Raw genomic sequence first — 26,361 nt, 5'->3', positions numbered from 1 at the left:
GATGAAAAAATAAAAAAAAATCTTTCCTTTTGATCAGAAGTTAATTTCCTGCAGATTTGAACAATGCCTATATTCATGCAATATAATATTCACATGAGCTTTGCATTATCTATTGTTACAAGTTTAACCCTTTGTCAGGCAATAACATTGTTGATTTCTCTATTTGAAAAACTTCTAGGACAGGGAGAGGGAGGCCTATAATACTATCTAAGCTTTTAGATGGTGTTATAGGCCATGTTTAAAAAAAATAATTATTTACCTTCATAAAATTTGATAGAAAATACTAGCTCAATCTAGTGCAATAAAAATATTCGTTGGAATTGCATCGGTCACATTCTCGTTCAACGTGTTAATATTAAAAGTAACAGATACGTTTTACTCATTTTTTTCTGAAACAATAAAAAAATATTGCTGGAAACAAATCTGCATAGTAAATAGTTTTATTTCAATGATAAAATGCATCATATTAACATTTCCATATTGGTAGGTATAGGTACCAGATAGGCATTCTAGGCTCTGTAGCAATCAGTAGGCCTCGAGGGCAAATAGGCGTCGATAGGCGATAGGAATCTAGGAAGCGGCATAATAACGAAAATTATTGACAGAAAAAAAAACTACAAGACCTTCTTATGTTCTTCATACCGCTTCTTAGTTTAATACGGTAGATATCTAACGATAGAAGAAGGTGACACATTACCTACCTGCAGATTGACATACGAGCAAAGGGGTTGCATATCATGTAGGGACATTTGTAAATCAGTAAATGATTAGCCTATTGTGGGATTGGAACAATTGGTAATAAATAACGAAGCCTCTGTCTAATGAATCTAAATCATCTGTAACGCGACCATGGACTCTTTGGTGCCTCTTCAAGTATCACATAATGAAATTGCAGATAACATTGCGATCATTAGTACTCAATAAAATGATTTTCAAAACAGGACGGATCAACTTTGCTAATGAATAAAACTAAAAAATTGTACTTTGAATATTTTACTAAACATGTAACTTAATTGTCATGATCTACTGTACATAAATTATGTAAATATTTGCATGTACATAGTGTGAGGTTTGTCACATCAGGCAATTTTTATCGTAAAAGTACCAGGACTGGATCATAGGTACCTGTCTCGTTAGAATAGGTAATAGATAGACTTTAGTTCTGACAGGAGAGTAAGTAGGTACTTACTTTCCTGTCAGAAGTAACATGACCTGTACCTACCTAACTAATGTAGGTACTGGATTAATTTGAAACAAGGTAGCAACCTACTCTTTGTACCTATATTGTCTCCAATATCATATTGCACGTGCTATCGATATTGATCTAAAACAGAAACACAACTATCGGTCATTGTGGTAACAAACCATCATGATTGTCAGTAGATTGCTTACTATGAACTAAATTGCTACTCTTAACATTATTGTCTTTAATTTTACTATAATGAGATACTAGATTGTTATTGTTCGCACTATTCGAGCGGTACGTTTCCTGAAAATGAGAAGTCCTATACACATTATTATCTGTTCTATGCCATAGGGACGGGTCGTAGTTATTGTTTAACAGGATAGATTCGTCTTCGTAGTGTAATCCAAGAGATAAAGCTTCAGTAGAAGCGCAGAATGGAAGGATGATGTCTTTTACCTCTGACGACATATCGTAGGTAGAATCCAAATCGTGTAGGTCACGACTAGAACACTGCCCAGTGTCGTATTTGCTGAGGTCAGACTCATCATACAAGTTCATAGTATCCGCCACTGAGAACATTTGGGACGAAGGTTGATCTTCCTGCGACATGCTATCAGTATCATTTTTTGAAAAACTTCTGTTTTTCTCGGTCCTTTCATTTTTCCTTCGGTAAATTCTTTGATCTAATGGTATGTTATAATAGGCTAGGCGCTAGGCTATGTAATTATCTAAACTAAACGTTTTGTATGACTAAACTTGACCTGAGAGTCAATACTTCCTTGCAAACCTACAACCATTTCAATGCTAAAGCTAAAGCTTCATTTTGTCGATGTCGGTAATAGTTCGTTTGCCTGGAAACATAATAACCAGTTCTTTTTTTGAAAAACTTCTGTTTTTCTCGGTCCTTTCATTTTTCCTTCGGTAAATTCTTTGATCTAATGGTATGTTATAATAGGCTAGGCCATGTAATTATCTAAACGTTTTGTATGACTAAACTTGACCTGAGAGTCAATACTTCCTTGCAAACCTACAACCATTTCAATGCTAAAGCTAAAGCCTCATTCTGTCGATGTCGGTAATAGTTCGTTTGCCTGGAAACATAATAACCAGTTCCGTAGTCTTCACCTGTCGGAAATCTTGGTGGTATCATTTGAAATCTTCAATGAACATTTTAGTTTCAGAATCAATAATAAATAATAGATGGTTTAATTAAATTAGGAATTGGTTGAGTTCAAATCTCCTGGAGCTTTCGTTCTTCGAGGAATTGTGGAGATTGTGTTCTAAAATCGGAATATCAGTGGTTCTGCTCACCTTTACTCTGATAAAATGGTTCAGTATCTGTTGTACTAAATCTATGATGCTGCCCTGGTATTTGCATAATTATGTTTTACTTACCATCCCACACATCTTCTGTGTTTTATTATATTCTTCGAGGAATTGTGGAGATTGTGTTCTAAAATCGGAATATCAGTGGTTCTGCTCACCTTTACTCTGATAAAATGGTTCAGTATCTGCTGTACTAAATCTATGATGCTGCCCTGGTATTTGCATAATTATATTTTACTTACCATCCCACACATCTTCTGTGTTTTATTATACGGTCAGACTCATCATACAAGTTCATAGTATCCGCCACTGAGAACATTTGGGACGAAGGTTGATCTTCCTGCGACATGCTATCAGTATCGTGAACATTACTACTATCAAGTATATTACTGTTGATACTACTACTGCTAGTCGTACTAGTATTACTGTTATGGAATGGTTGAATAAACGGAATGTTAATGGGTTCAATGTTGGAGAATTGGACACCGTCTTTCTTCGTACAGCAAGGTTTGTGTATACTCAGCATATCCACCAGACGTCGCCTTTGTGTTTCAAGCTCTTGAATTTGAGATTTTAGATCGAGATTTTGAGTTTCAAGAATTTCAGATTCCTGAAAAATGAGAAAGAAAAGAAACCCATTTTAGGTATTTATGACTAACTCAGACGGATCGTATTGAAAAAACGTAGAATAGGAGAAACATATTCCATTTTTAGCCCGTCCTTCCTTTATTATTACGATAGTAATAAAAAAGGTATAGTGACGGGTTTTTTTCCACAATCTTGTTCATTAATTTCTTACATAATATTATCATAATAATGTTTACCTACCTATGTATTGGTGCCCATGTAACTATATAGGTACTTATTATTCTATAAAATAAATATATAATAAAATGAGAAGAATCCCCAACAAGTATTCCCCGACCTTCAACCAGCAGCAAGTGCTGAGTACACATGATCTACACGAGGCATTATTTGGCTAGATAACTATAATCCCAAGGTGTCAAGTTGGATACCTACATATAATTATTAAGACCGAACATGTCTCTATTTGGCATTATAATTACAATAAGAGGAATTAATTTATGTGAACTCAATCTCAGATATAACCTTCCTCTATGTAGACTTGTTTTCTTTAGGTACTGGGACACCCTCGATTAACACTTTGTGTAACAAATCCAAAATGCCATAATCCATAGGGACATAAGAATTGGCTCTCAATATTTGGAAAAGACACACAAAGTTTATTTAAGGTCGGAGGTCACATCGCTCGTATGAAGATAAAATTCAGTGTTCAAATTATTTGAAAAATCTTCTTGAAACACCCTGTAAGTGCCTACAAATATCAAATATCATAACAAGATGTTTTACATCGTGTTTTTGATTCAATAATAATAAATAATAATCAAATTAATAATAACAATAAAGTTAACGCGAATCGTAAGGCCATTTCTACAGAATACAACTTCAATACCAACCGATATGTCAGCATTAATAACATTTTGCAATTCAGTAAACATTAATTCCTCCTGAGTCAAACCTTCTTAGGTAGGAAGGCAAATAATTCTAAACCAAATAGGTATTAAGAACCGTCTTGAGAATGTTCAGATAGGATTTGTTATAATAGGTAGGTATTTATGATTAAATAATTATTATCTTAATAATTAATCGTTTGTACCTATGTGTTTACTTATCATTGAATAGGAAATGGAGTGTAGATTTTTTTTTCTTTTTTAGCTTTAACTTTGGCTTTGCAACATTAGATATTGTGAAAATATATAAGCTTTGACACTGAAAATTATTTTATATTAACAGGTCTATACCCATAAAATTGTCAGTGGAATTTGCAATGTTAGATGGGTAAACCTACTTGCCTGCATTTATTAATCAATTTCCTAGTCTACGCAGCTATGCACAGGACACATCATGCAAGGTATCTACAACTAGTAGACAAACTCATTACTTTAAATGAATATCGCACAATTTGAATAAAAACTTGTACTTCAAGTCAAAAGAAGGGCAACAAACGAGATTAAAAAAAAAAAGAAAATTTACCTTGAAAAAGAAGAAGACCAGTTTGTAATATTTACTGCAGGCTTAGCATGAAAAAAAAAAAAAAAAAATGACAGGTTGAAGTAATATTTATTCTATGTATTACATTATATTTATACTCGTAAAAATGAATGTTTAATTTGAACATTAAAATAGGTATATTTATATATTAACCCTTGAGAATTATTGAGGTGTCGGAACTTGTAAAGGAACGGGGGAAATAATAAACAATACATGTACAATTGGTTCCTAGTAGGTAAGAGCACTAAGATATTGAGAGACCATAGAAGGTTCACATGTGGAATATTTAAATCCGTAATTAATTCCTAAATTTTACCTATTAATAGTTATTACTGGCCTATTTCAAACCATACTGAGATCAATTGATTTATTCAAAGGCCATACAGACACCGAAGCGAATACAATAGTCCGTCCCTTATACCTTTTTATTACTATTGTAATAGTAAAGGGAGGACGGACTAAAAAGTATTTCACCTGGATTTGAACTTGGGTTGGTGTTACATTTCCCCAAAAGTTTTTATTTGTAGATAGTAGGAACATTTTTTTTTCTTTTTATTAATTTAACCTTTTGAAGAGAAATTAAACAGAATTACCTGCAAGATACTACCTTAGATTTTCTCGTTTTTAAATTGAGAGACTGCGTTGAACTCATTGGATCGAACGGATTGATTAGTAAATATTCTTTTTTTCATCACCAAACTTTTAACATAAATCACCTTCTGCCAATCAACAAAACGCATCTGCTTGATAAATAACCAGTCAAGTGTTCTCGGGTCAAAGTTATCTTGCCTAAAATGAAGACGTCAACATGAAATAGATCACAGGCAATTACTTATCTCTCTGAAAAAAAAAGTTGGACCCGTTAAGAGGTACCATGGGTACTAAGTTAGTAATTAATTTTCAACCTTTACAAATCGTTGGTCCTAATGATCATTAATTTTATTAGTTGAGTGCAAATGATCTTCCATTTGTCATTGCGTCCCACATTAAAACATCAGACTTGCCAGGGCATTGCAAATATTTGGCGGATTAATTGCTTCCACTGAATACCATGAAAAGAGGCACACCCCCGATTTTACTCTTCTAAAATCCATAAACCACTCTACGTATGTTTATTTTATGTAGCCTATAATACCGTAAAAAACAGCAAGGTTATTCATGTGCCTCAAATTCCGAAGAAAGAGCTTCTTTTAAGTTTTATGCATAAAATTTACCAGATTAGAAAACTAGAAACAAACGAAATCTATAATAATTAGCAGTGGTTTATTTTGATTTTTGATCTTATTTTGAAAGTGTTTTCAAACCCAATTTTTCGTATTTCTCTCGTCGAGACACTGTTTCCAATTTGTAAAAAAAAAAAAAAAAAAAAAATGTACGGGCGTAACATCCTCATTTGATATGCGAGTTTGCAGTCCAAGCTTGCGGTACCCATGATGGTTTATTTCCTGAGTACCTGGCTGCCTAACTTAGAGATGACTGTAGGTGCGAAGTTATAATAGTGAGGGGACGTTGCAAAAAAAAATAATAATAATAATAATAGTAATAAAAAAATCTAATTTCGAGTAGAAAATACCCATCACTTCTGTACCAAACCGTGATTGTTATGCACTAAAAGTTACTTAAAAATCTGTTAATATTAAAAAAAAAAAAAAATAATTGGAAGACTTTAAAAAATAATTGGCAGGTTTTATTTTCATTTCTTCTGGTTCTATATGCAGTCATGATGACGAAAAAATGTTTATATAAAAGGCCATTTTTCCTGTTCAGTGAATGAATAAGCATCATTAGCATCAATTTTTTTATTAAGAGAAGAAACAGTGAAGCGATAATATATATTGTTATTGAAAGAGTTAATGCTATGAAAGTAAAACTTATTACAACTCCCTCAACGATAAATGACAGGATCTCCTCATCATTTAGTTGTTCAAGTTTGATTAATAATAATGAGAATCATCAGGTTAAACATTTCTTGAACATGTTTAATATCTTAGTTGATGAAACTCAACACCCAAATCTAAATCTCTTCGGGTCAAATGCAATATCCTGTGTGGATCTTCAATCTTCATGCTGAGCGAAATTAAGTAAAGTGTTTACTTTAATATTCTCGTTCTTAAGTTTATGAGTGAACGTTACTATTCGATTTGGATTAATACACTCTCGGTGTAGGTAGTTCGTTTTTTTTTTTTTTTTTTTTTAATTTTTAAATGTTGATTTCTTGAGGGTTGTTCGTCCATTTAGTAGTTTTGAGAGCGGGAGGGGCCCCTTATTAAGTTATTGTAAAACAGAATCGGTTTCTTCTGGTAGTCAGAACATTTTTTTTTTTTTTTTTTTTTTCATACTTGAACTTATATCGGCTCAACGTTCAAAGCTAAAAGCAAGCAAATACATAGCAATAAACCTTCAAATCCTACTCACTGGACGCTGAAAAAAATAATACAATTTTGCGAAAAAATTACACAAAACCTTTTAAAAGATCAAAATATTGAATAGAAATCGTGCAAAATATTTTGTAATTTAGTGCGCTTGCTGGTATTAACATATTCGTGAGCAAAATTAAATATTCCACCCTAAGCCGAGTTCTGATTGTTATGTATCATTGTATGGAATTTGCATATGAAGCTGTGAAAACATTTTGGTATCTGTGGTTTGGATGGAGGTAGTGAGTTATTTGACAAGCAGAAGTTTTTTCTCTTTAAAAATTGCGCTTCCTTTCTAGATAAAAGATCATAATTATAATTTAATCAACGCCTCTTGATATCGCATATCTATAAGACAACAGCAATAAAATACATGTGCAAGGTAGAGATAGAAATCTGTACAAAATGTAAAACCAACTTCCATACGTAATACATATCTTGTTTTTCCAAAAACTTGAGAATGTCATAACCATTCATCTCAGTTATTTATGCCTAATATTCTGGTACTAGCTCCTTTCTACAAGTTTATAAATATAAGGTTCAGACTAACCAACAGGTAGGGGAGAAAAAGGGGGTCATATTTGACTGTTAAGAGATTAGAAAATAAAATCCTCAACAACATTCCAGTTTCAAGTGACGTCGAGGAATGAAAAAGAGAGCCAACTCCTTGAAATCTAACTTTATAAAGACATGGCGAAAAATCCAAGGGAATAAATTTCAAAAGAACATCTCTGTGTAATTAGCAATGGCAAAATGACAAGACAATAATAAAATCAATGAACAGAAAACAATTATACTGACGATCCTCTTCAAAACCTTTGTCATTTTTTCACAGTAAGATTTCTCGATCAGTGATTGCCTTAAGTATCTTTTTTAAATAAGTACCTACCTAGTTAATAATTATAAGTTTTTAAAAATATTTATTAAAGCGTGCCAATTATCATCTCTAAATTCCTCCCAAGGTAAAGCTGGGAATTGATTGATGACTTCTTTAACTTTATAGGGCTTTGAGAAAAAATATTGTTATGTCTTCTTATTTGTTGTCACATTGAGAATATTACGCGCATAGTTTTAGACAATGCGTTCCAAAGTTTTTTTTTGAGCGGTTTTTTTTTACTTTCTAATTATATTTTTGTTATATATTTTTTTAATATATCTATTTTTAAAATGTATCTATTAAGAAATTATGATTTATTGAATGGATATTTATACCTATTTCTGCAGCCATAAAGCAATTCAAGATCTTTCTTATCGTCCTGAAAAAGTTTAGAAGTAGATGTACAAAAGGACCTTTTTTTTAAATCTGACTTTTTTGGAAGTAAAAAAAAGATCTAGAAAAAAGGTTTCATGAACTACGATATAAAACTTACGAAAGAAAATGTTTCTAATACGGCTGCTATTTCTAAGAAGGTAGGTATCTAGTAAAAACGAAAATTAAAGCACCATAATGATCATCTTCTCTGGGCCATACAAAAATCCTTATACAAGCTACCTATAAATAATCTAAACATAAATTTCATATTATACCTACCTACCTATTTTTGTCAAGGATTTCCCAAATGAAATTGAAATCCACGTGGAACGAAATGTTCAAATCTTTGAGCAACAGTGATTACAAAAATTCTTATCTTCATTTCATCGAATAACCTAATCGATATTTGATCGAATAAATTGTTTTGCCACTTTTTACCTACTTTACAAGTTTGTTGTTTACCTATAGAGTTTGTTCCATTATGATTTGATAAGTCTAGATTACAGAAAATACCTATTGCACACTACTCACTTCTCTTATCAGCCTACAAAGAAATAAACACGTTGAAATTTCAAAATCTGCAAATCCTTTTACAGGCCGCACCATTCTACCAAGCAACCCATAAGCAAGCCCTCCTCTGCCTTATACGAAACATTCTAAAGCTCATCTCATAATTTAGACTTTGTTAAAATATCTGTTCTAGTGTTTATCATAAAATTCTATTCGATAAAAGCAATTTGAATATCGATTCGATATTCAAATTGCTTTCAAATTTGACACGGTGTCCAAGAGAACAGCTTGGGCTTTATTTATTCAGTCATGGCAAATTTAAAACATTTTAATTTTTTGAAATTTTAGATAAAAAACGCGAGATAAAGTGGCACGTTTTTTTACCTCCCTTTCTTTTTTTTTCGTGAAAAGAATTTAAAATCAGATGTTTCTTTATAATGGCCATCAGTGAATTACACGGGTATGAAACATTCTATCCTCGAGGTGTTAACAATACACCTGTAATTTCACTATTGTGATATTCATAGTTTGTAATGTGATATGCTACCGCCTTCGACTTGTCTTCAGATAAATAAATTAAGCGACAAATGACAATTCAGACGGGTCGCAGAATAGGTATTTCTCCCAAAATTAAACATAGCCTTGCGTCTTGAATCAAAAATCTTCACCATTTTCAAAGAATTTTTCTCCCGATGTTCCTTCGAGGGACTTCCGTAAAAAATAAATAAATACCTTCGACTATAAACCACGGGCACGTTATAATGGTTATTCCTCAACGGAAATACCCACACAATGAAGATATTATATATAGTCATACACAAACTTGATTATTATACGTTTGTGTAGTGACCTGCTCACATTAGTTCTGATTAAGCAAATTGCAAAGCTTACATACACATCTGTCTAATCAAAACACTACGGAGACTAGCTCGTATGTGGGCTTTGTTTCAGAATTTGTAGCTTATAATAATCTAGCTGCAACTTCTACTTTAGAATACAAATCGATGGATTCACCTGTGAATGCTAACTATTTGACACCTCTGATTTTTTCCTAAATTATCTTTTTTTTCCAACAAATCCACTTTTTTTATTATTAGCATTTGAACTAGCAAATGGAAGAAGAAATCAGCTGACTTTGCATTTTATTATCCAGAACAAAAAGCACTGTGGTGGGGATAAAAAAAGTGACCACAGTGGAATATTTTGGATTAGGAAAAATTTCCATTTCACATAAATAAAATACCCCTAATTTAAACAACTTACACTTGGAATACAATTATATTGTCTACATTCATATCTACTCTTTCCTACAAATACCTACTCAAGAATACTTTGAAAATAATATGTATTATCATTCAACTCGGATCTAGGTTTACCAGAGCCTACAGATAATGTAAAAATCTTGTAAGTAGGTATACCTAATGGTTCCCGGCTTATAAGGATATAAAACGAACGCGCAACGGGCGGCAAAAGAGTTAACCTTGATTCCTTACCCACGAAGCTCGGAAATAGGTAAGTAGATACCATTTGCTTATTTGTATTAGCGTCTAATAAGGTAATCCGATTGTAAATCAAGGGCCCTGTGAACAACATAGGGTTAACAACAATACTATTCTAAAGATTTAAGATTCTGTAGATAACAAACAAGCAACATCTTTACTTAGGTAATTAATATTCCTAATGAATACATCTGAATTCTACACCTAGAATACAAAATAAAATTATAATAAATAATTTTCTGTGCTAATAATTCAAAATAGTAATTAAAAAAATGAGCGGTCAAAGGCCATTTTTTTTTTATCCAGGAAACCCATGTAAAGTGAGAAGTATCTGAATTTGGACCTGTTTATTCTATCACCCGTATCTCTTAGATTCGTAGTGTCAAAAGTCGTTTAGAGTAGAAGTCAAATCGATCGATCAAATACTCAAGTCCGATTCGATTAGATATGAAGGAAGGTACTTTGATTTAATTGACCTATTGCATCGGTCATTTCCATCGGAAGTATGTACCAAGGTACAGTTCTTGTTTTTTAATTACTTCAAGTAGGTATGTACCTACCTAAAATATAATAAAATTATATTACCTCCGTTTTAATAAAATTATATGACCTTCCTATTTATTAGATTTCATGTCTCGATTAGATTTTTGACAAACGATGTCTCTGAAAATCGTGAGACAAGAGGTTTCTCGCGCACGCATAATTCTTCAGATTTATTTGCATGATAAAATACTTGACCGCCACTTCATGAAGATAGTAGGTACTTATTCTACGACTTGATCAAGTCAAACATAAGTGTACATCATGTACTTCCAGCGTGCAATTCTTCTTTGAAACTTCATTGAACTTTGTCAGGAAATTTATCATAAAACATGAATAAAAAGCAAATAAGTAAGTTGGTAATTAAATGAAGTGAATAAATTGCATCCTTTTGAAAGGGATATCGAATAGCTAATAGACTAAGAGGTCTCTTGAATCCTCTCTCAATGCACAGGTATTAATAACAAGTATCTTTATTCTTACATTCAGAATGCAATAATAATAATGCTAGGTGTAAAGTCTGAATAGAAATCGATCGTCCGTGAAAGGCTTTATGAATGTTCATTACAACAGACAACCAAAGAAGCCACGAATTCTTGCAAAATAGGAAGGTACATCGAGTTATTGATAAAAGTCCGACAGATCTACAAGCAAAAGCTTTTCAGTATCTAAGAAGTTCTTTACAAGTTTTCAATTTTTTAAAGACCTAGAACTGTTTTATCTTATTTACAAGCTGTTGTTGACAACTTGAAAATTACAAAAATACTTCGACAAGAAAATTAAGAAAGCTGACTGAACGCAATAGCTATGATGATCATCCATTCTTAGTGCTGCCTCTTGAAGACAATTGGAGGTCCTACAGTTTGAAAGCAATGACGGCCCTGTACAGGTATACATTCAGAAAACATAAACAAAGGTCATCTTTGTCACGAACACAAAAATCTTCTCCGGAGTTGACCTTGAAGTGGTTAAAAGTTGCTGAAAACAAAAGTTGCTGATAGCGTGAACTGAGTATCGAGTGTCAATAATAAAATATTGAGCTACTCACGCCTAATCAACTCACGGCAATTAATATTTCGGATGGAACGATTAGCCAGGTTACCTCTTCCATCCTCAATAACAAAATAGGTACGGAGGCTTCTTATTTGATCTATCCTCCTACAGAATCTTTACAGTTTTGTAAATTGTTATTAACCAACCAATGAAGACCAACTTACCAAGTAGGTAATTGAATTGTTAAACACATAATTTACGAGTAGGTATGTCTTTCCGTGACAGAGTTAGACCGAAAATTCATGAGGTAGGTACGTAAAGGCTATATCACTGAAGGAACACAAGGAAAACAGTGGCATTTCATACTTTGGAAGAATGCCACACATAACCTTCATTTTTGAGGTAAACTTATCATAAATATAATAACGCAAGATGCCTAACTAGGTAGGTTGATTTGTCAAAAAGTTTGCCAACTGCCAAGTTGTATAATCACTAAGTATAATAATCATTAGTGATTATACAACCAATATTGAAAACACAAAACTATGCCAATAGAAAACGGGAAACTATGCCAACAGCAAATAATTAACTGTACCAAAATGAAGAAGAAGAAGAAGAAGAAGAAGAAGAAGAAGAAGAAGAAGAAGAAGAAAAAAAAAATGTTCCTACTATCTACAAATAAAAACTTTTGGGGAAATGTAACACCAACCCAAGTTCAAATCCAGGTGAAATACTTTTTTGATAAAACATAAACCCATCTGGATTTATATTTCTAATCGTGTTTATAATCACTTAGTTGACCATATTGTAAGTTGATACGTGTGGGTTTATCGACGCGACGACGGTAATTAGCTATTTTACACCTGATGCTGATTAATTAATAATGAGTCAGAAATTTACCTCTACTTCCATTCCAATGATCATTTCTATGGCTGCGTGCGGTTTATAAAGCATTGACCTTTGACCCAATGTTAGGGATCAGTTAAGGGGTGTTTTCCTTCAATATCTGTTTGGAAACAGGCCTCATCCTCATCACGTTCCCATTTCCTCTCTCTCTCGAACCCCAATCAGGGTACAAAGCAGTTATCAGTCCGAGGAAAACGTTCGTTTGACGAACAAACAACGAAAAAAAAGTAAACAAAATTGTTGTCGTTCATCGAATTTCATCATGACAACTACCTGGCTAGTGGTGTAGTTGATAACGTAGATGAAAACACAATAAATAATCTTGGTTAAATTAAAATGTGCTAGTTAAACGTATTGTTAAATTTATTGTTCATAATGAAATTCGAAATTGGAAACTGTTAAAAAAAGCAAGTAGCTGGGGGCTACACTTCGTTAACTGTTGCCATGATTCAGGAAATAACCTTTAAAAGTTATGGAAAATACCTGAACTTTAAATTTTGTTAAATCTGTGTTTTCATTAATATTTTCCAATCCTTTCCATGCAAATTGAAATATTTTTTCCCCCTCTGGACTATTATTTTCTTACCAAAACACCCCACAGTTACCACGTTTCTACTTTGACCTGGCATTGTTTATCCGCATGTTTATCTCTTATTAGAAACAGTATAGAATTGTAGACACAATAAAGTAAATAAATACTTGTAACCTAATTATGATGTCTAATGAGCTAATGACAGACGCATGATTTTCTCAACTATAAAGAATTATTATACAGAATTATTATGTATAATACTTGGAGAAAAAAGAATGTATTTAAAATATAGAACTGTTAACTAGACGAATTTTTTTACAGTGTTGGTGGATGTGGCAAATTGACCACTGTGTACAATTGGTTCCTAGTAGGTAAGAGCACTAAGATATTGAGAGACCATAGAAGGTTCACATGTGGAATATTTAAATCCGTAATTAATTTTATTACCTGTATAATTTTTCATTACCATTATATTTTTTTTTCTCTTTAGGTACCTACTTTAGTGATGCCAAAATTATGAGGTACCATAATCGTATGTATAAGTAAAAGCAAAGAAGATCTGAAAAGAATAAGGTCATGGAGGTAGGTAATACCTACTCATTGCTCATAATCATCCAGACTGTGATATAAAAGATTTAAAAATGCAATTAGTAGAAGTAAAGAGAGAACACCTCTAATAAAAGCTGACCCTCAAATTGTGAAGAGGTCAACTTGAACTTTGACCTCCAAATTGTAAGGAAGGTATGACTTTAATAAGATGATCCCTGGGTGGTCTGACAATACAATTTGCTGATGATAAGTAAAATATGACTATGGATGATGGAATAATTATTGTTTTAAAAAAGTATTATATCAATAACGAAATTTTTAATTTGTATTATTTTTGAAAAATTGTGTTCGCGCTTGTTTGCTTATTCCTTTGGTGTCATACTCGTACACATAACTCTCAACTGGCCTAATACCGCCTCTTTGCATTCCTCATTCTAAACAAATTATTGTTTATTTCGTTTTTGGAGCCTCAAGAATAGCTATATACCTACTTAAGGATAATTCGTACCAAGATTTTGAATTTCACTAAACTAGTATACTCTCGTACATCGACTACACAAAACTAACTGCTAAAAAACTACTCGTTTTAAAATGTCTCCATTATCTATTCGTACGTTCGTACTAAATGTCGTCCCCGATTACAACCATCACCAGTCAAAAGAACCTCGGAATCTCAATCACTCATTCATTTTGCAATTAACAACCAACACCTGTAAAGGTTAGCATGAAAGCTCAATCATTTGTTTACAGCTCATCAAAGATAAATTGGCCATAAATAAATCAATATTAAAACTTTATTCCCATGTTTAAATAAATTACCATTTATAAGAGCATTATTATTTATTTACTTCTTTTTACTCCTTTTTTAATGGAAAGAATTTACCTATTTTTATCCACTTAATTATGTAATAATAAAGTAGAAATTAACCCTTTTTGCCTTAATGATTAATACGCAATGGATTATGTGCTTGGATTAGGCATAAACAATATAACCAATTTGATGTTCTGTAATTTTATTATAACGACTGATTCAAACTAACAAGGGAAAAGTTAGCTCAAAAAATCCCGTTTAAACTCATCGGATTCCTAGATTTCACCGTCAATTTGAATCAATGGATTCCATTCAAACAAGACCTCTTTGTGTCCGCAAGGGGTTAAGATAGTTTTGCATCTCTAATTATTGGCAGAATCTCGAGTCGTCTTCACATCCTTGAGGAGATCAGAGAGAAGTCCTCGTGCCATTGCAAAGCAATTATACAGGGTGAGACGTTTTTTATGAACATTATTTTATTTATCTCTTTTTTGGCCCAAGCCTACATAGAAACGAATAAGAACCGTGGAAAATTCGTTCATAAAATTTCTGCCTCGCCGGTATTGAATCTTCAGCCAGAAGCATACATTATGCCGTTTTTAAAATTGAAATTTTATTAAAGTAAAATTAACAATGTCTTCCAGTCTTGCCAAATAATCAAATGACAAACTATGCTCCCCACCCTGTATAAGGAAAAAACTTTATGAGAATAGAAAAATGAAGACGAACCTCTCCTGCTAAAACTGGTATGCAGGCTTTGAGATAAACATAAGTTTATCATCTTTAGCCAAGTATCCACTTGTTTTGTTCCAGAAGAAAATATTCAAGATGACTTTAATTATTCAAGAATTTCTCACTTTTAGACCCAATTCACAAGATAATAATAATAATAATAATAATACTAATGCTTATTTATACTGCTCGCATAGGATTGAAAAGTCCCTTTACTCCAGCAGTAGGCTACTACTATTATTCTGGTCAAATTCTCAAATTATTTTGAGGATAAAATTCCATACCTCAGCTGGGATTGAACCCACGCCCTCCTGTTTACCAGGCGAGCGTCTTGACCACTACACCACCGAGGCAGGTGGTGTAATGATACCTCAGCTGGGATTGAACCCACGCCCTCCTGTTTACCAGGCGAGCGTCTTGACCACTACACCACCGAGGCAGGTGGTGTAATGGTCTCTTCTAGGATAGGATCTATGAGTCTATAAAATAGGATCTCTTCCAACTTGAAGATTGAATAAATCACTTACCCCCTCTCCATTAGAGATACATGAAGACACATCATCATCCTCTTCCTCCTCCACGGAATCTCTGGACACCTCCGTCATCTCCTTGCCACCTGTTCCTCCCTGATAGTAACTCTCCGAGCATGAACTGTAGCTAGTCCGTCTCTTGGTCTGCAACGCTAGTTTAAGTCCCTCCTTGATGATCTGGGAACAAGTATGCTGCACGCTTTGGGGTGGACTCGAATTACCATTGGGTGAGCCAGTATCTGGCGGAGAGATTAGTTTCCCGGCGGGCGACTGAAATGGGGGATAGTTGTCGAAAGGATTCGTGCAGGAAATGAGATTAAGAATTTCGGGTGTTTGAGGTGTATTATCGGTGGGTTTAGGACAGGATGACGCGGGTTGAGGACACATTGGTGTCCCTGTGTTGTTTAGGTTGTACATGACTTTAGGTTCTATGATTTACTTTTTGTTTACTATGGCCTCAAAACTTGACTAATATTTTAAACGGAAGGCACTTGAATTTTTTGAACACAGAAGAAATATCACATTTTTTTTTATTTTGTTACTTGTGGATGACGGGATAGGAAAGGGACGATTGCGAGTGTGTTTCACCCTGGTATTTGTGGTGAGCTGTACAATGAAACATCTGAAACAGTAATGCAACACAGGAAGTGAATTAGTGATAAATTATTATTATTATTACATATGCATGCAAATCAAAGAAGAAAAAAATGCACTCGTACCACTAATCTATTGCAGAAAAACACAACATACCTAGTATAGTATTAAATTATCCATACATCTTCTTCTTAGGTACACTTATTAACAGCATTTACTGGTATTAGTCGTAAAAGTTAATCCAGAGTCTTGAAAATTACCCGGTGCAAATTACCCATTTCGAATTTAACAGTTAACACTATCCTCCCAGCCAATATTGATTTTATTTAATTTATGTATCTAAAATTCGAAATAAAAAGTTATAAAAATGTACGTAGTTATTGAACATGGCTAAATATTGGCAGACATTATTGGAGTAGGTATTATGAAAACAGTGTAATTTGACGCTAAATGAACCAATTATAGCGAATTCACATGAAAGATTTATCAAATATGAAGACGGTGGAATTGGTAATGTAATGATTATGATTATTAAATTAATTGGATTATTGGACATAAAAAACAAGAGATGGTGGTGCATCAGATCTAGGACGATTCCAAGTTCTTTGAATTAAATGTGTTTTATTGTACAGGATAAGGACGAACTCAGAAAATAATCGTTAAAGGGATTTGTTTGTTTTATTCTTAATTATTTTCGTAGATTCGTAGAAGCTCAACCCGTCCTTTGGGGCTGGCCAGCCCCTACACCTAAGCCTCAGTTTGGGCTTTTTGTGTGTGGGGTTAAGTAGATTCGTAGATTCGTAAAATTATTTAAAATTTTCTTAATTATTTTAGGTTCTTATTTAATAATTGCAAAGGTAGCTAACTACTTGTGTTAAACGATTTTGTAGTATTTAAGGTACTTTTTTTTAAGACATAATCTTATAAATCTTGCAGAATAATAATGCCTTTTAGTCGCTTCCCCCCAATTTATTTTTCCTAAATGCAGGGCCGGATTACCCATAAGGCAGAATGGCAGACTGCCACGGGCCCCGCGCTTTTGGGGGCCCCGCGCTTTGAGGACTTACACTAGATATTATGGGTTTTTTCTAAAAAAAAAAAAATCGCCTGCGGCGCTGAAAAATTTACTTTTGGTGAGACTGGATTTCTCAAGATTGTGGACCAAAATTTTCAAAAATTTCGCCTGCGGCACTCTATTTTATTTTGCTCACTTTAGCGTTCAGCGAAAATTAGGATAAGAAAATATCTACGAATTAGGTACGTCAAAAATTAACTTGTGACAAAGCATGAGGCACATATCTACCTACTTTTTGAAAAATTTCGCCTGCGGCGCTGAAAATTTTAAGTTCGATCAGCCCAAACTGGGGGCCCCGCGCCTTTGAAACTGCCCCGGGCCCCGCGGGGGGCTAATCCGGCCCTGCCTAAATGGCGACCCTGCTTCAGCAGCCTTACACTATCTACAAGATATTATTATTTATTAAGTACTTATTCGATAGAGCACAGACTAAATTCAAAGTGGGTGGTAGAGTGGCAGTTTTTTCTGTCGTAAACAATTTGCTATTCAATTATTACGTCTCCTAGTCAACTGCATGAAAGTCACAACATGGTCTGTTTGTGTTGACTGTATGGTCTTTTTGGCTTTTCGGAGTTCCAACACCCACTCATACCTTCCCAAGTTGTACCTTTAGGGCGGGTACTTTGAGAGCTTTTGATTGATGTGTAATGTAGGCTATTGATTAATGGAAAATTAGAAAAGAACTACAGGCACCTAATACCTATAATCCCTCATCTATCTAAATTCTATATAAATAATCAGTTAAGCTTTGACAAACTTGTCTCCGTAATTTTCCTCTTATGAGGTACTTAGAAAAATAAAACGTAGTAAAATAGCGGTGCCCATAAGACTGATTTAACTATTGGATTTTACATTCTGCTGTAAATAGAATAAATACGAATAATATCTTCTCTATTCAATGTTAGTGCTTTGTGCAACAGGCCTGGAATTGGAAACTAGGATTCAATCCCCAGCGGAGTTGAGAAAATTTAACCATGTTATCCCTCATCAGAGCTATGATATGTACTTTTCTAGCTATAATAGTTAGGTACATTGACACAAAAGTACGTATAGGTACGACTAACGATAACAGAAAGTACCTATGGTGATATAATGTAAGGTTTCCTGATAGGGTATCTACATAGCAATAACATGTGCAGTAACTCATTTTACTATGACACATTTCAAGATAATTTAGGCTGTCAATTTTTTTTTCTTTCTTTTTATGAATAAGCCTTGAACAAATTTCACAGTGGTACTGTTGTGGTTGAAGCTGATAAGAGCAAAATGCATTTTACAACTCATTTACTTTCCACTAATGAATGAATGTCTTAGTAACTAGTAATCACTGATGAGATTTTTTCCAAGTATGACTTATAGAAATTTTAAATCTATCTACTTATAGTCCGTAGTCATCAATTTACAACAAACATAATCAGATAAGATAAAATTCACGAAGATACTCAAGTTGATAAGAAATCAAATGATAGGAACTGGTAATAACTCTTCATTTGTTCTTATTAAGTAGGTGGGCTTGAGACACGTCAAATAATTAATTTCGTATAACTGTTCCCTGATATTGTTATCTGTTACACTCATATAAGTACCTATGGGTATAGTACTATCTCTCAGTGATGAATGGACTCTGTGTGACTTAGATTATTGTTTCATTTGTTTCTAGAAGCAAGGTCGCTTTCTTGGGCGTTCAGAATACTGTAGATTTCTTTGATGTGCCAAAGTTAATAGTTTTTGATACAAATTGAACCATAATGATCCAGGAAATGAGATTCCACCAACTTATCCATATAGGTATATTTCTTATAAGAGAGAAAAAGAACTTCCCCATTCCCATGTTTTGAAATAAGGAAGAAAATTAATTAGAGGTGCCCAAAATAGGAAGGGGGGATATGGCAATTCTCATTGTGCATCTTTGTTTATTTGTCCTGAAACCTATTTTTCCAGGCACTCGGTGACTTTATACTCGGCACTGCAATTTTAAAAAAGGAGGAAAAGGTCAATTTAAAATGGTCCCAAAGTTGGTCCAAGACCTCCCGTGTCGATTGTGCCCAAAATAGTCACAGCTGCAATAACATATCGTAGCTATTGTAACACAATAATTGTCATTCCTGTATGAGAACCACATAATTTCCTACTTCCTGTAGCTGGGCTGTAACCTATAGGCCACAGCCCAGCCTATCAAGAAGGATACTACTAGGAAGATATCAAATTTGGAACTGAAAGTCCGAATAACCCAATGACCCGCATGCTAAGTGCTGTATGCACCTCTTTCACGCTTCTAAGTAATGCAGGATATGATGTGACATAGAACGCACCTAATAGAGGTGTAATAAAAGATGAGACAATGAAAAGAGGCCTAATATGAGGGAAGCCATGATATGTTTGTAAAAAATAGAATTCTACACACATTTTCAAATGATGGTGAGAGAGAACATTATTTTTTAGTGGATGTGTGGAAATCACCAATATTCACTATTATGATGTACCTAGACAGAGAGAGAAAGAGAGAGAGAGAGGGAGACAGGGGGAGAAAATAGTTGAAATTGTTGGTGGATGTGTCAAAATTACCAATACTTCTAATGCAGGATACCTACTTAGGTACCTAACCAGATACAGTAATTTTCGTCATTATTCTGTGACCAATGTTCATTAATGTATAGTTTGATACATACCTTCACTAATATTAGATATTTACTTATGTTTTATCTTTTCTCTTATCCCAGTATAGAAATAAGAAAGTGTGGTGATTTTGGCACATCCACTAACAACATTTTAACTCTCTCACTCTCTTCCTTCTTCCTTTATCATTCTGTATTGGTCCCTAGTAATATTTTGTAACTTTCACACATCCACTAACAATTTCTATCCTATTTCTCAATCTCTCTTTTTATTATGTGCTTATTGTTTCCAAAGGCCCACTCTTCATCTACCAATGTTTTGTGGAAATTGTAGTTCTTTAAAGAAATGGTTAGATACTTACAATGTACAGAAAAATCCTCTTGGGAAGAACAGTATTAATTACCCAAGGAACAAAATCTTGCAAAGTAAAAAAAAAAGAGAAACAAAATAAATATTAATAATTAACAACAACAGTAAAAGAACAATAGAAAGTAACAATTAATTTTTAAATCAAATGGATATAAAGAGTTATCACTAAAATACAACTAATTTCCTAAGTAAGCAATGTTTTTTTACGAAATTTTTTCCGATGAAACATGTAAATAAAACCGCGAGTTAGAAACAGCTGTTCATTCTCGCACGTTCATACGCGACAGAAAAATTAGAAAAACTGAATAGCTGAATAGCAATAGTTAAACCTTAACCGAGAAGTATTCCTCTCTAACATAGTGAGAGATAAAAATAAAGTCTGACGTAAGATTCCACTCTTCTGATTGGTCAATTTCTTAACTCTACAATCGTGCCCACTACTTTTCAATTTTTTATCATATTCAATGTACATTTAAAATTAATAACAGAGTTCGGAGCGCGCGATTGTTTCAAATCATTCGAAAAAAACATCGCGATTATACCTGCCTACTATGAATGGGAAATATCCAAAATGATGAGTTATGATGTTTTGTAAACACAACTCGTAGCATAAGAATCAACAGGTGTTCAGATTTTCGATAGGTATTTCTTTTTAATTATCTGAGAATCTTCATTCATTTGTTCGTTTAGTTTTATTCATTCAGTCATTAACTCTTTCGTTTGTTCATTCATTCAAACAATTTGAATAAAGGAGATCATGAAATAAATTTCCCGCCAATGATAAGGCCATAAAAGTATTCAAAATGCGGCTTTCATTATTTTTGACTGTTTATGTATTGTTATTGATTATTTATTATAATTTTCAATTTTTTCTAATGCTGTCGATGCCATATGCAATTTCAAATTAGAAAAATAGAAAGTGCTTTTGTTGGTTATACTCTTATAGTTTTCAGTCCAAATTATCACCCACGAGTTATTATGTACTTCCTGTTGCATTTATTTTACATTATAATTTTATTGCAATTTTTCATTTGTCTGTGGGAAGTGCATCCGTTGTTGAAGACTAGCTGGTTATGTTTTTCTCTCGTTTGATTGGGGCATTTGGCGAGGTTAGGAACCATTTCTGCACCAATCAAGTTGTTTAACAATGTAAACAATGTTCAGCAACGGAGACAATCCTTTCTTTACAAGAATATTGTACACACCGTGTCATGTGACAAATGAGAACGACACTACAATGCTTGGTCACATTTTACCACAAGCTACCGGAGTACAAAGTGGCGGGACTAAGCTCCTTGATCTAAGAAAGGATTATGAGGTGTGCATTCTAAATAGCAAGTCCATACAGCACACATAATTCCTGCACCCTACAAATAGTACTAAGGTGAATTGTTAGGAATGTCAGAGTGAGGCGAATATTAGACCATACAGTAGTGTCCCATGCAGACAAAATGTAATAGTAGAAGTGCAAAACTCTACGTACTACGATGTAGTAGTCAATTTCAGAATAGTCTACATATATTGTTGCCAATTACATAATTATTATTAACTTCCGATTGTCCATCAAAGTTTACAAAGAAAGTCTTTTTGAAATGGTAGACAATTTTTCGGACATTGGTTAGACTTAAGAAGTTCGGTTCATAATAATAAAAATAAATGAAAAAAATGTGTGGCTCAGATCACCTGCAAAGGCAACTTGGTATCACCATGTATTATCTCCAGTGCTAGTTAAATATCTTAAAAAACAACATTTTGAAAGTCTTAAATGATAGTAGTCTAGCTAACAAAATACCTATAGACCGTAATTATTTGTTCTGCTTTTTTTTCATAAAGCTTTTTTTAGATTCATGCACGCTTTTATCAAATAGAGGTTGAAGAAGTAAATCGATCCAGCCCTTCCTTTCATTTTTCTGTTCTCCTCTTCTAGATCCAATCCTAGGTCCCAACATATTTCTGCACTAGACACAGAAGTTCCCTATGTCCTTGGTGTAAGAGTTTGAATTTTGATTTCACGATATTATAGCGTACGATATTGTAATGGTACCATGCTAATGTCTAGTGGCGAATCTTTGGAAAATGTTGGAGAGGGATTTGTAGAAATACTGTTTCGACAGCTGGGATGAAGTCTGCACTGAAGGTGGAGGAATTTTTCAGTCTATTTCGGGATTTGTGAAGAAGGTATACCATTCTAAGAGAGAGAGAGAGAGAGAAAGAGACAGAGAGAGAGAGAGAGAGAGACAGAGAGAGCCTGTCCTCTTTATTCTTCTTCCTTTTTTCGTTTTTTTTTTTTTTTTTTTTTTCATTTTTGCTAACTTTGTGCCCATACTTTCTGCTTATCAATTTCCTTTAAATATATGAGACATTGTATCCAACCTGCATGAGATCTAATATCTTTATCATCAAGTTGCTCGTGAATAATTCGCACAAGCTTAACCCATCTTTTGAGTCTGTTTGTCCCTACATCTAAGCCTCAGAGTGGGATTTTTGTGTATGGAATTAAGCTGGTTATATCAAATTGCTCTTCTTTTATTTCATAAAATTCACCACAAAGACACCACTGATAAATTATGCTTCAAGTAAAAGAAGCTTGCTACGCTCTCCTACACACATTATGTACTCAGGCAACCACAAGTCCATATCTCAGTCCATTAATGTATCATAAGTCCATATTAACTTTATTTCTTGTTGAGCGACATGGATGTTCATATTTATTACCTACTACCTACCTACCACAACAACATGGATATATCATACATACAAATCCAAAAAAGAAAAATTCCGTTGGTCCTCATTTTTCCTGCTCTATGACTTTGAAACATCACCCAAGTAAGCGCAACTGATCTATTATAATTAGTTATTATGTAGCTATTGCAGGATAAGTATTCCTAGACCAAAACATTGTATTTGCAGCAGACATAAAAACAAAGATACCTATTGGCTATGATGGGCAGCAAACTACCTTTTATTTATCCACAGGTATACTCATAGGTATAGGAATATAAGTTCTTTACCAGTAGATTGTGATGGATACAACTTATTAACCAGTAATAAAGACTCGAGACGTTTAACTAAATCGAGTATTGCTTTATTGCTACTATTATAGCTTTGGAAGTGTGTGTAGTTATTAGTACTAATTTATAGTGATTGGTTATTCCTTCTTTTTGTGTGTAGTAATTAACCAAACTTCACTCTCTCAAAGGTCTTGGGAGAATTTTTGCTTTATGTGAGAAGTCAAGATATGCAACATCGAGTAAGCTACCTACTGTGTACTTTATCTTTACTATTTTTCCTTTTTTCGAATTTAAATTAATAACCTATGATCTATAATTTAGATTTGTGAAGATAAAGTCACTTAAAAGGTGGCTTCTAGGTAACCTTGCTTTGAATATTGCAGCTTGTTCTTTCGCATTATGTCACTTGATGCGAATTACTTTGTATGTTTGAAGTTGTTTTGAGTTTGCAAAGAATTGAGAACCTCTCTTAATATTAAAGGTTACCTATGTTTTATAATTATCTGAAGAAGATTCGCGTTCTGTAGGTACTTTGTAGGTATTAAGGTTTAGAATTTGGAGAACATAATGGGTAGACTCTGTAAATTATATTTATTATTTCTTTTTTTACATTTTCGTGGCAACTGATTTACATATTAATTTATTTATTTCTGAGTACCAAAATTATTCTCATACTGTAAAAACATAAATGAAATTGCTATACCTGGGTATTGGGTTTCAACGTTTAAAGTGCAATATATAGGTATACGAGTATGAACAAATAGGATATCATTTCAGTACTCACGGGACACCCAACTCAATTGGGTTACCCAATTCGATTTACCCAATTCAATATTCGACCCGGTTCGGTACTTCATCGCTGAGGAAAATATGAATTTCATTTCATTTCCCCCCTTGCAGTTGGTACTCAACAAAGTATAAATATTATGGTGATTTCTACCTTATTACCATTACCTATCACAATAAAAGGCTCTTTTTTCACATGATACGACACATAGAAACTGTAAATATTCAAAATTACATGCCATTTTTAGCCCGTCCTTCCTTTATTATTACGATAGTAATAAAAAAAGGTATATAAGGGACGGGCTATTGTATTCGCTTCGGTGTCGTCTGTGTGTCTGTCTGTCCCCATAGAAGGACTTATCCGAACCTGGTCGACCTATATATCAAATTAAAGGTCTTTTTACCAGGAACACGAAAGTGGTGGTGCAAATTTTGTCTAGAAAACCATAAATCCAAAAAACAACAAAAAAAATATGGTTTTTGGTGAATTTTTTCACATTTTCTCACACAAATGAGCTCTGATCTTGAAATTTGTCGCGACGACCTATGAACTCAAAGCGAGAAAGTTTCAGATAACACTTCAGTTGATAATTTAAGACCGGTTTTAGCGTCACCTATGTTAAGTTACGCCGAGCAAGGCCAATAAATGGATGGGTGACTTAAAGGAATAAAGGGAGAACGGGCTCTAGTCTTGATTTTAAATCATTACATAAATCAAGAATAAAATATCACTAATATAATAAAATATTTTCATAAATAAATATAATAAAAATATGAATATAAACCGATCTTAATAATAATAATAAAGTGAATATTAAACAGTAGGCACATACCTAGGTACTGATTTTCTTTAACTACGATCGAATAAATTACAGGCTAAAAAATTCCCGGAGGGTCGAGCCCAGCTTGTTTTTATTATTATTTTTTTAATAGTTAAATGATTTAGTTATTGAATAAATGATTACAAATATTTGGAGGGCTGTGGACCTAGTAAAAAGTGGGAGGAAAACGGAAATGTTGATGTGAGAACAAATTATATTATTAAAAAAAGAGGAGAAATCGGGGAAAAAAAGAACCAGTTTGGTCCGCCATATGAAGAGGTCAATCCTGATAAGATTTCAATAATATTGAATGAGTGAAAAGAAAAATATCTGACAAGTTAATGATTTATGTTTTTTTGTGTGATTAATTCAATTAAAAGAATGTAGGTATTGGGAATAAACATAGTATCCTAATATGAATATAGAAATATAGTGGGTACCTATCTTTAAAGTCTGACTTGAGATCGAAAAATGCATGCTATGAAAATCTTGACCACCAGTATTTTACCACTATAGTAGCTTGGTCACATCCACCAAAACTGAAAGATTCGACACTAGAGCTGAAACCTAGCGGAATTTTTAAATACTTTTTTCGAGCGTCAGGCGTCAGCCATCATGGATTTTTCACCCCAGCCCCAGGCAGCCATCATGATTTCCATGCATTTGAACGAGAGCGAGAAGTTTGGAAAAGTTCTGTTTTTTTCTACCTAAAAGTAGTTATTTCGTTGATCTAAAACAAAAAATAAATAGCGAAAAACATTATTACTTAAATATTTATTAATAAATTAATGAGTACATCGATTAACTAATAAAATAAAAAAGGAAAATCTAAGAATGTTAATTCGATACTAGTGCTGCAACCTAGCGGAATTTTTAAATACTTTTTTCGAGCGTCAGGCGTCAGCCATCATGGATTTTTCACCCCAGCCCCAGGCAGCCATCATGATTTCCATGCATTTGAACGAGAGCGAGAAGTTTGGAAAAGTTCTGTTTTTTTCTACCTAAAAGTAGTTATTTCGTTGATCTAAAATAAAAAAATAAATAGCAAAAAACATTATTACTTAAATATTTATTAATAAATTAATGAGTACATCGATTAACTAAAAAAAATAAAATAAAAAAGGAAAATCTAAAAATGTTAATTCGATACTAGTGCTGCAACCTAGCGGAATTTTAAAATACTTTTTTTAAAAGCAGCCATTAGATATTTTTCACACCAGGCAGTTATCATGA

The 26,361-nt window shown here is 33.4% G+C and overlaps 1 protein-coding gene across 1 annotated transcript; it reads right to left on the bottom strand.

Moving 5' to 3' along the window:
- Nucleotides 1-1,973: 1,973 nt before the first annotated feature.
- LOC103507754 (activating transcription factor 3) lies at nt 1,974-20,810 on the bottom strand. Its single transcript, XM_026822365.1, has 4 exons — nt 20,503-20,810; nt 15,854-16,478; nt 2,755-3,137; nt 1,974-2,037 (listed from the first exon to the last, which is right to left on the bottom strand). Exons 2-4 carry the CDS (start codon nt 16,271-16,273, stop codon nt 1,974-1,976), a joined length of 867 nt encoding a protein of 288 aa, XP_026678166.1. The 5' UTR covers nt 16,274-16,478; nt 20,503-20,810.
- Between the last annotated feature and the right edge of the window lie 5,551 nt (nt 20,811-26,361).

This window comes from Diaphorina citri, unplaced genomic scaffold (genome assembly GCF_000475195.1).
Source record: "Diaphorina citri unplaced genomic scaffold, Diaci psyllid genome assembly version 1.1 scaffold17, whole genome shotgun sequence".
Lineage (NCBI taxonomy): Eukaryota > Metazoa > Arthropoda > Insecta > Hemiptera > Psyllidae > Diaphorina > Diaphorina citri.
Note: the sequence above shows the minus strand (reverse complement) of the source record. Positions and strands in the feature narration are given on the sequence as shown.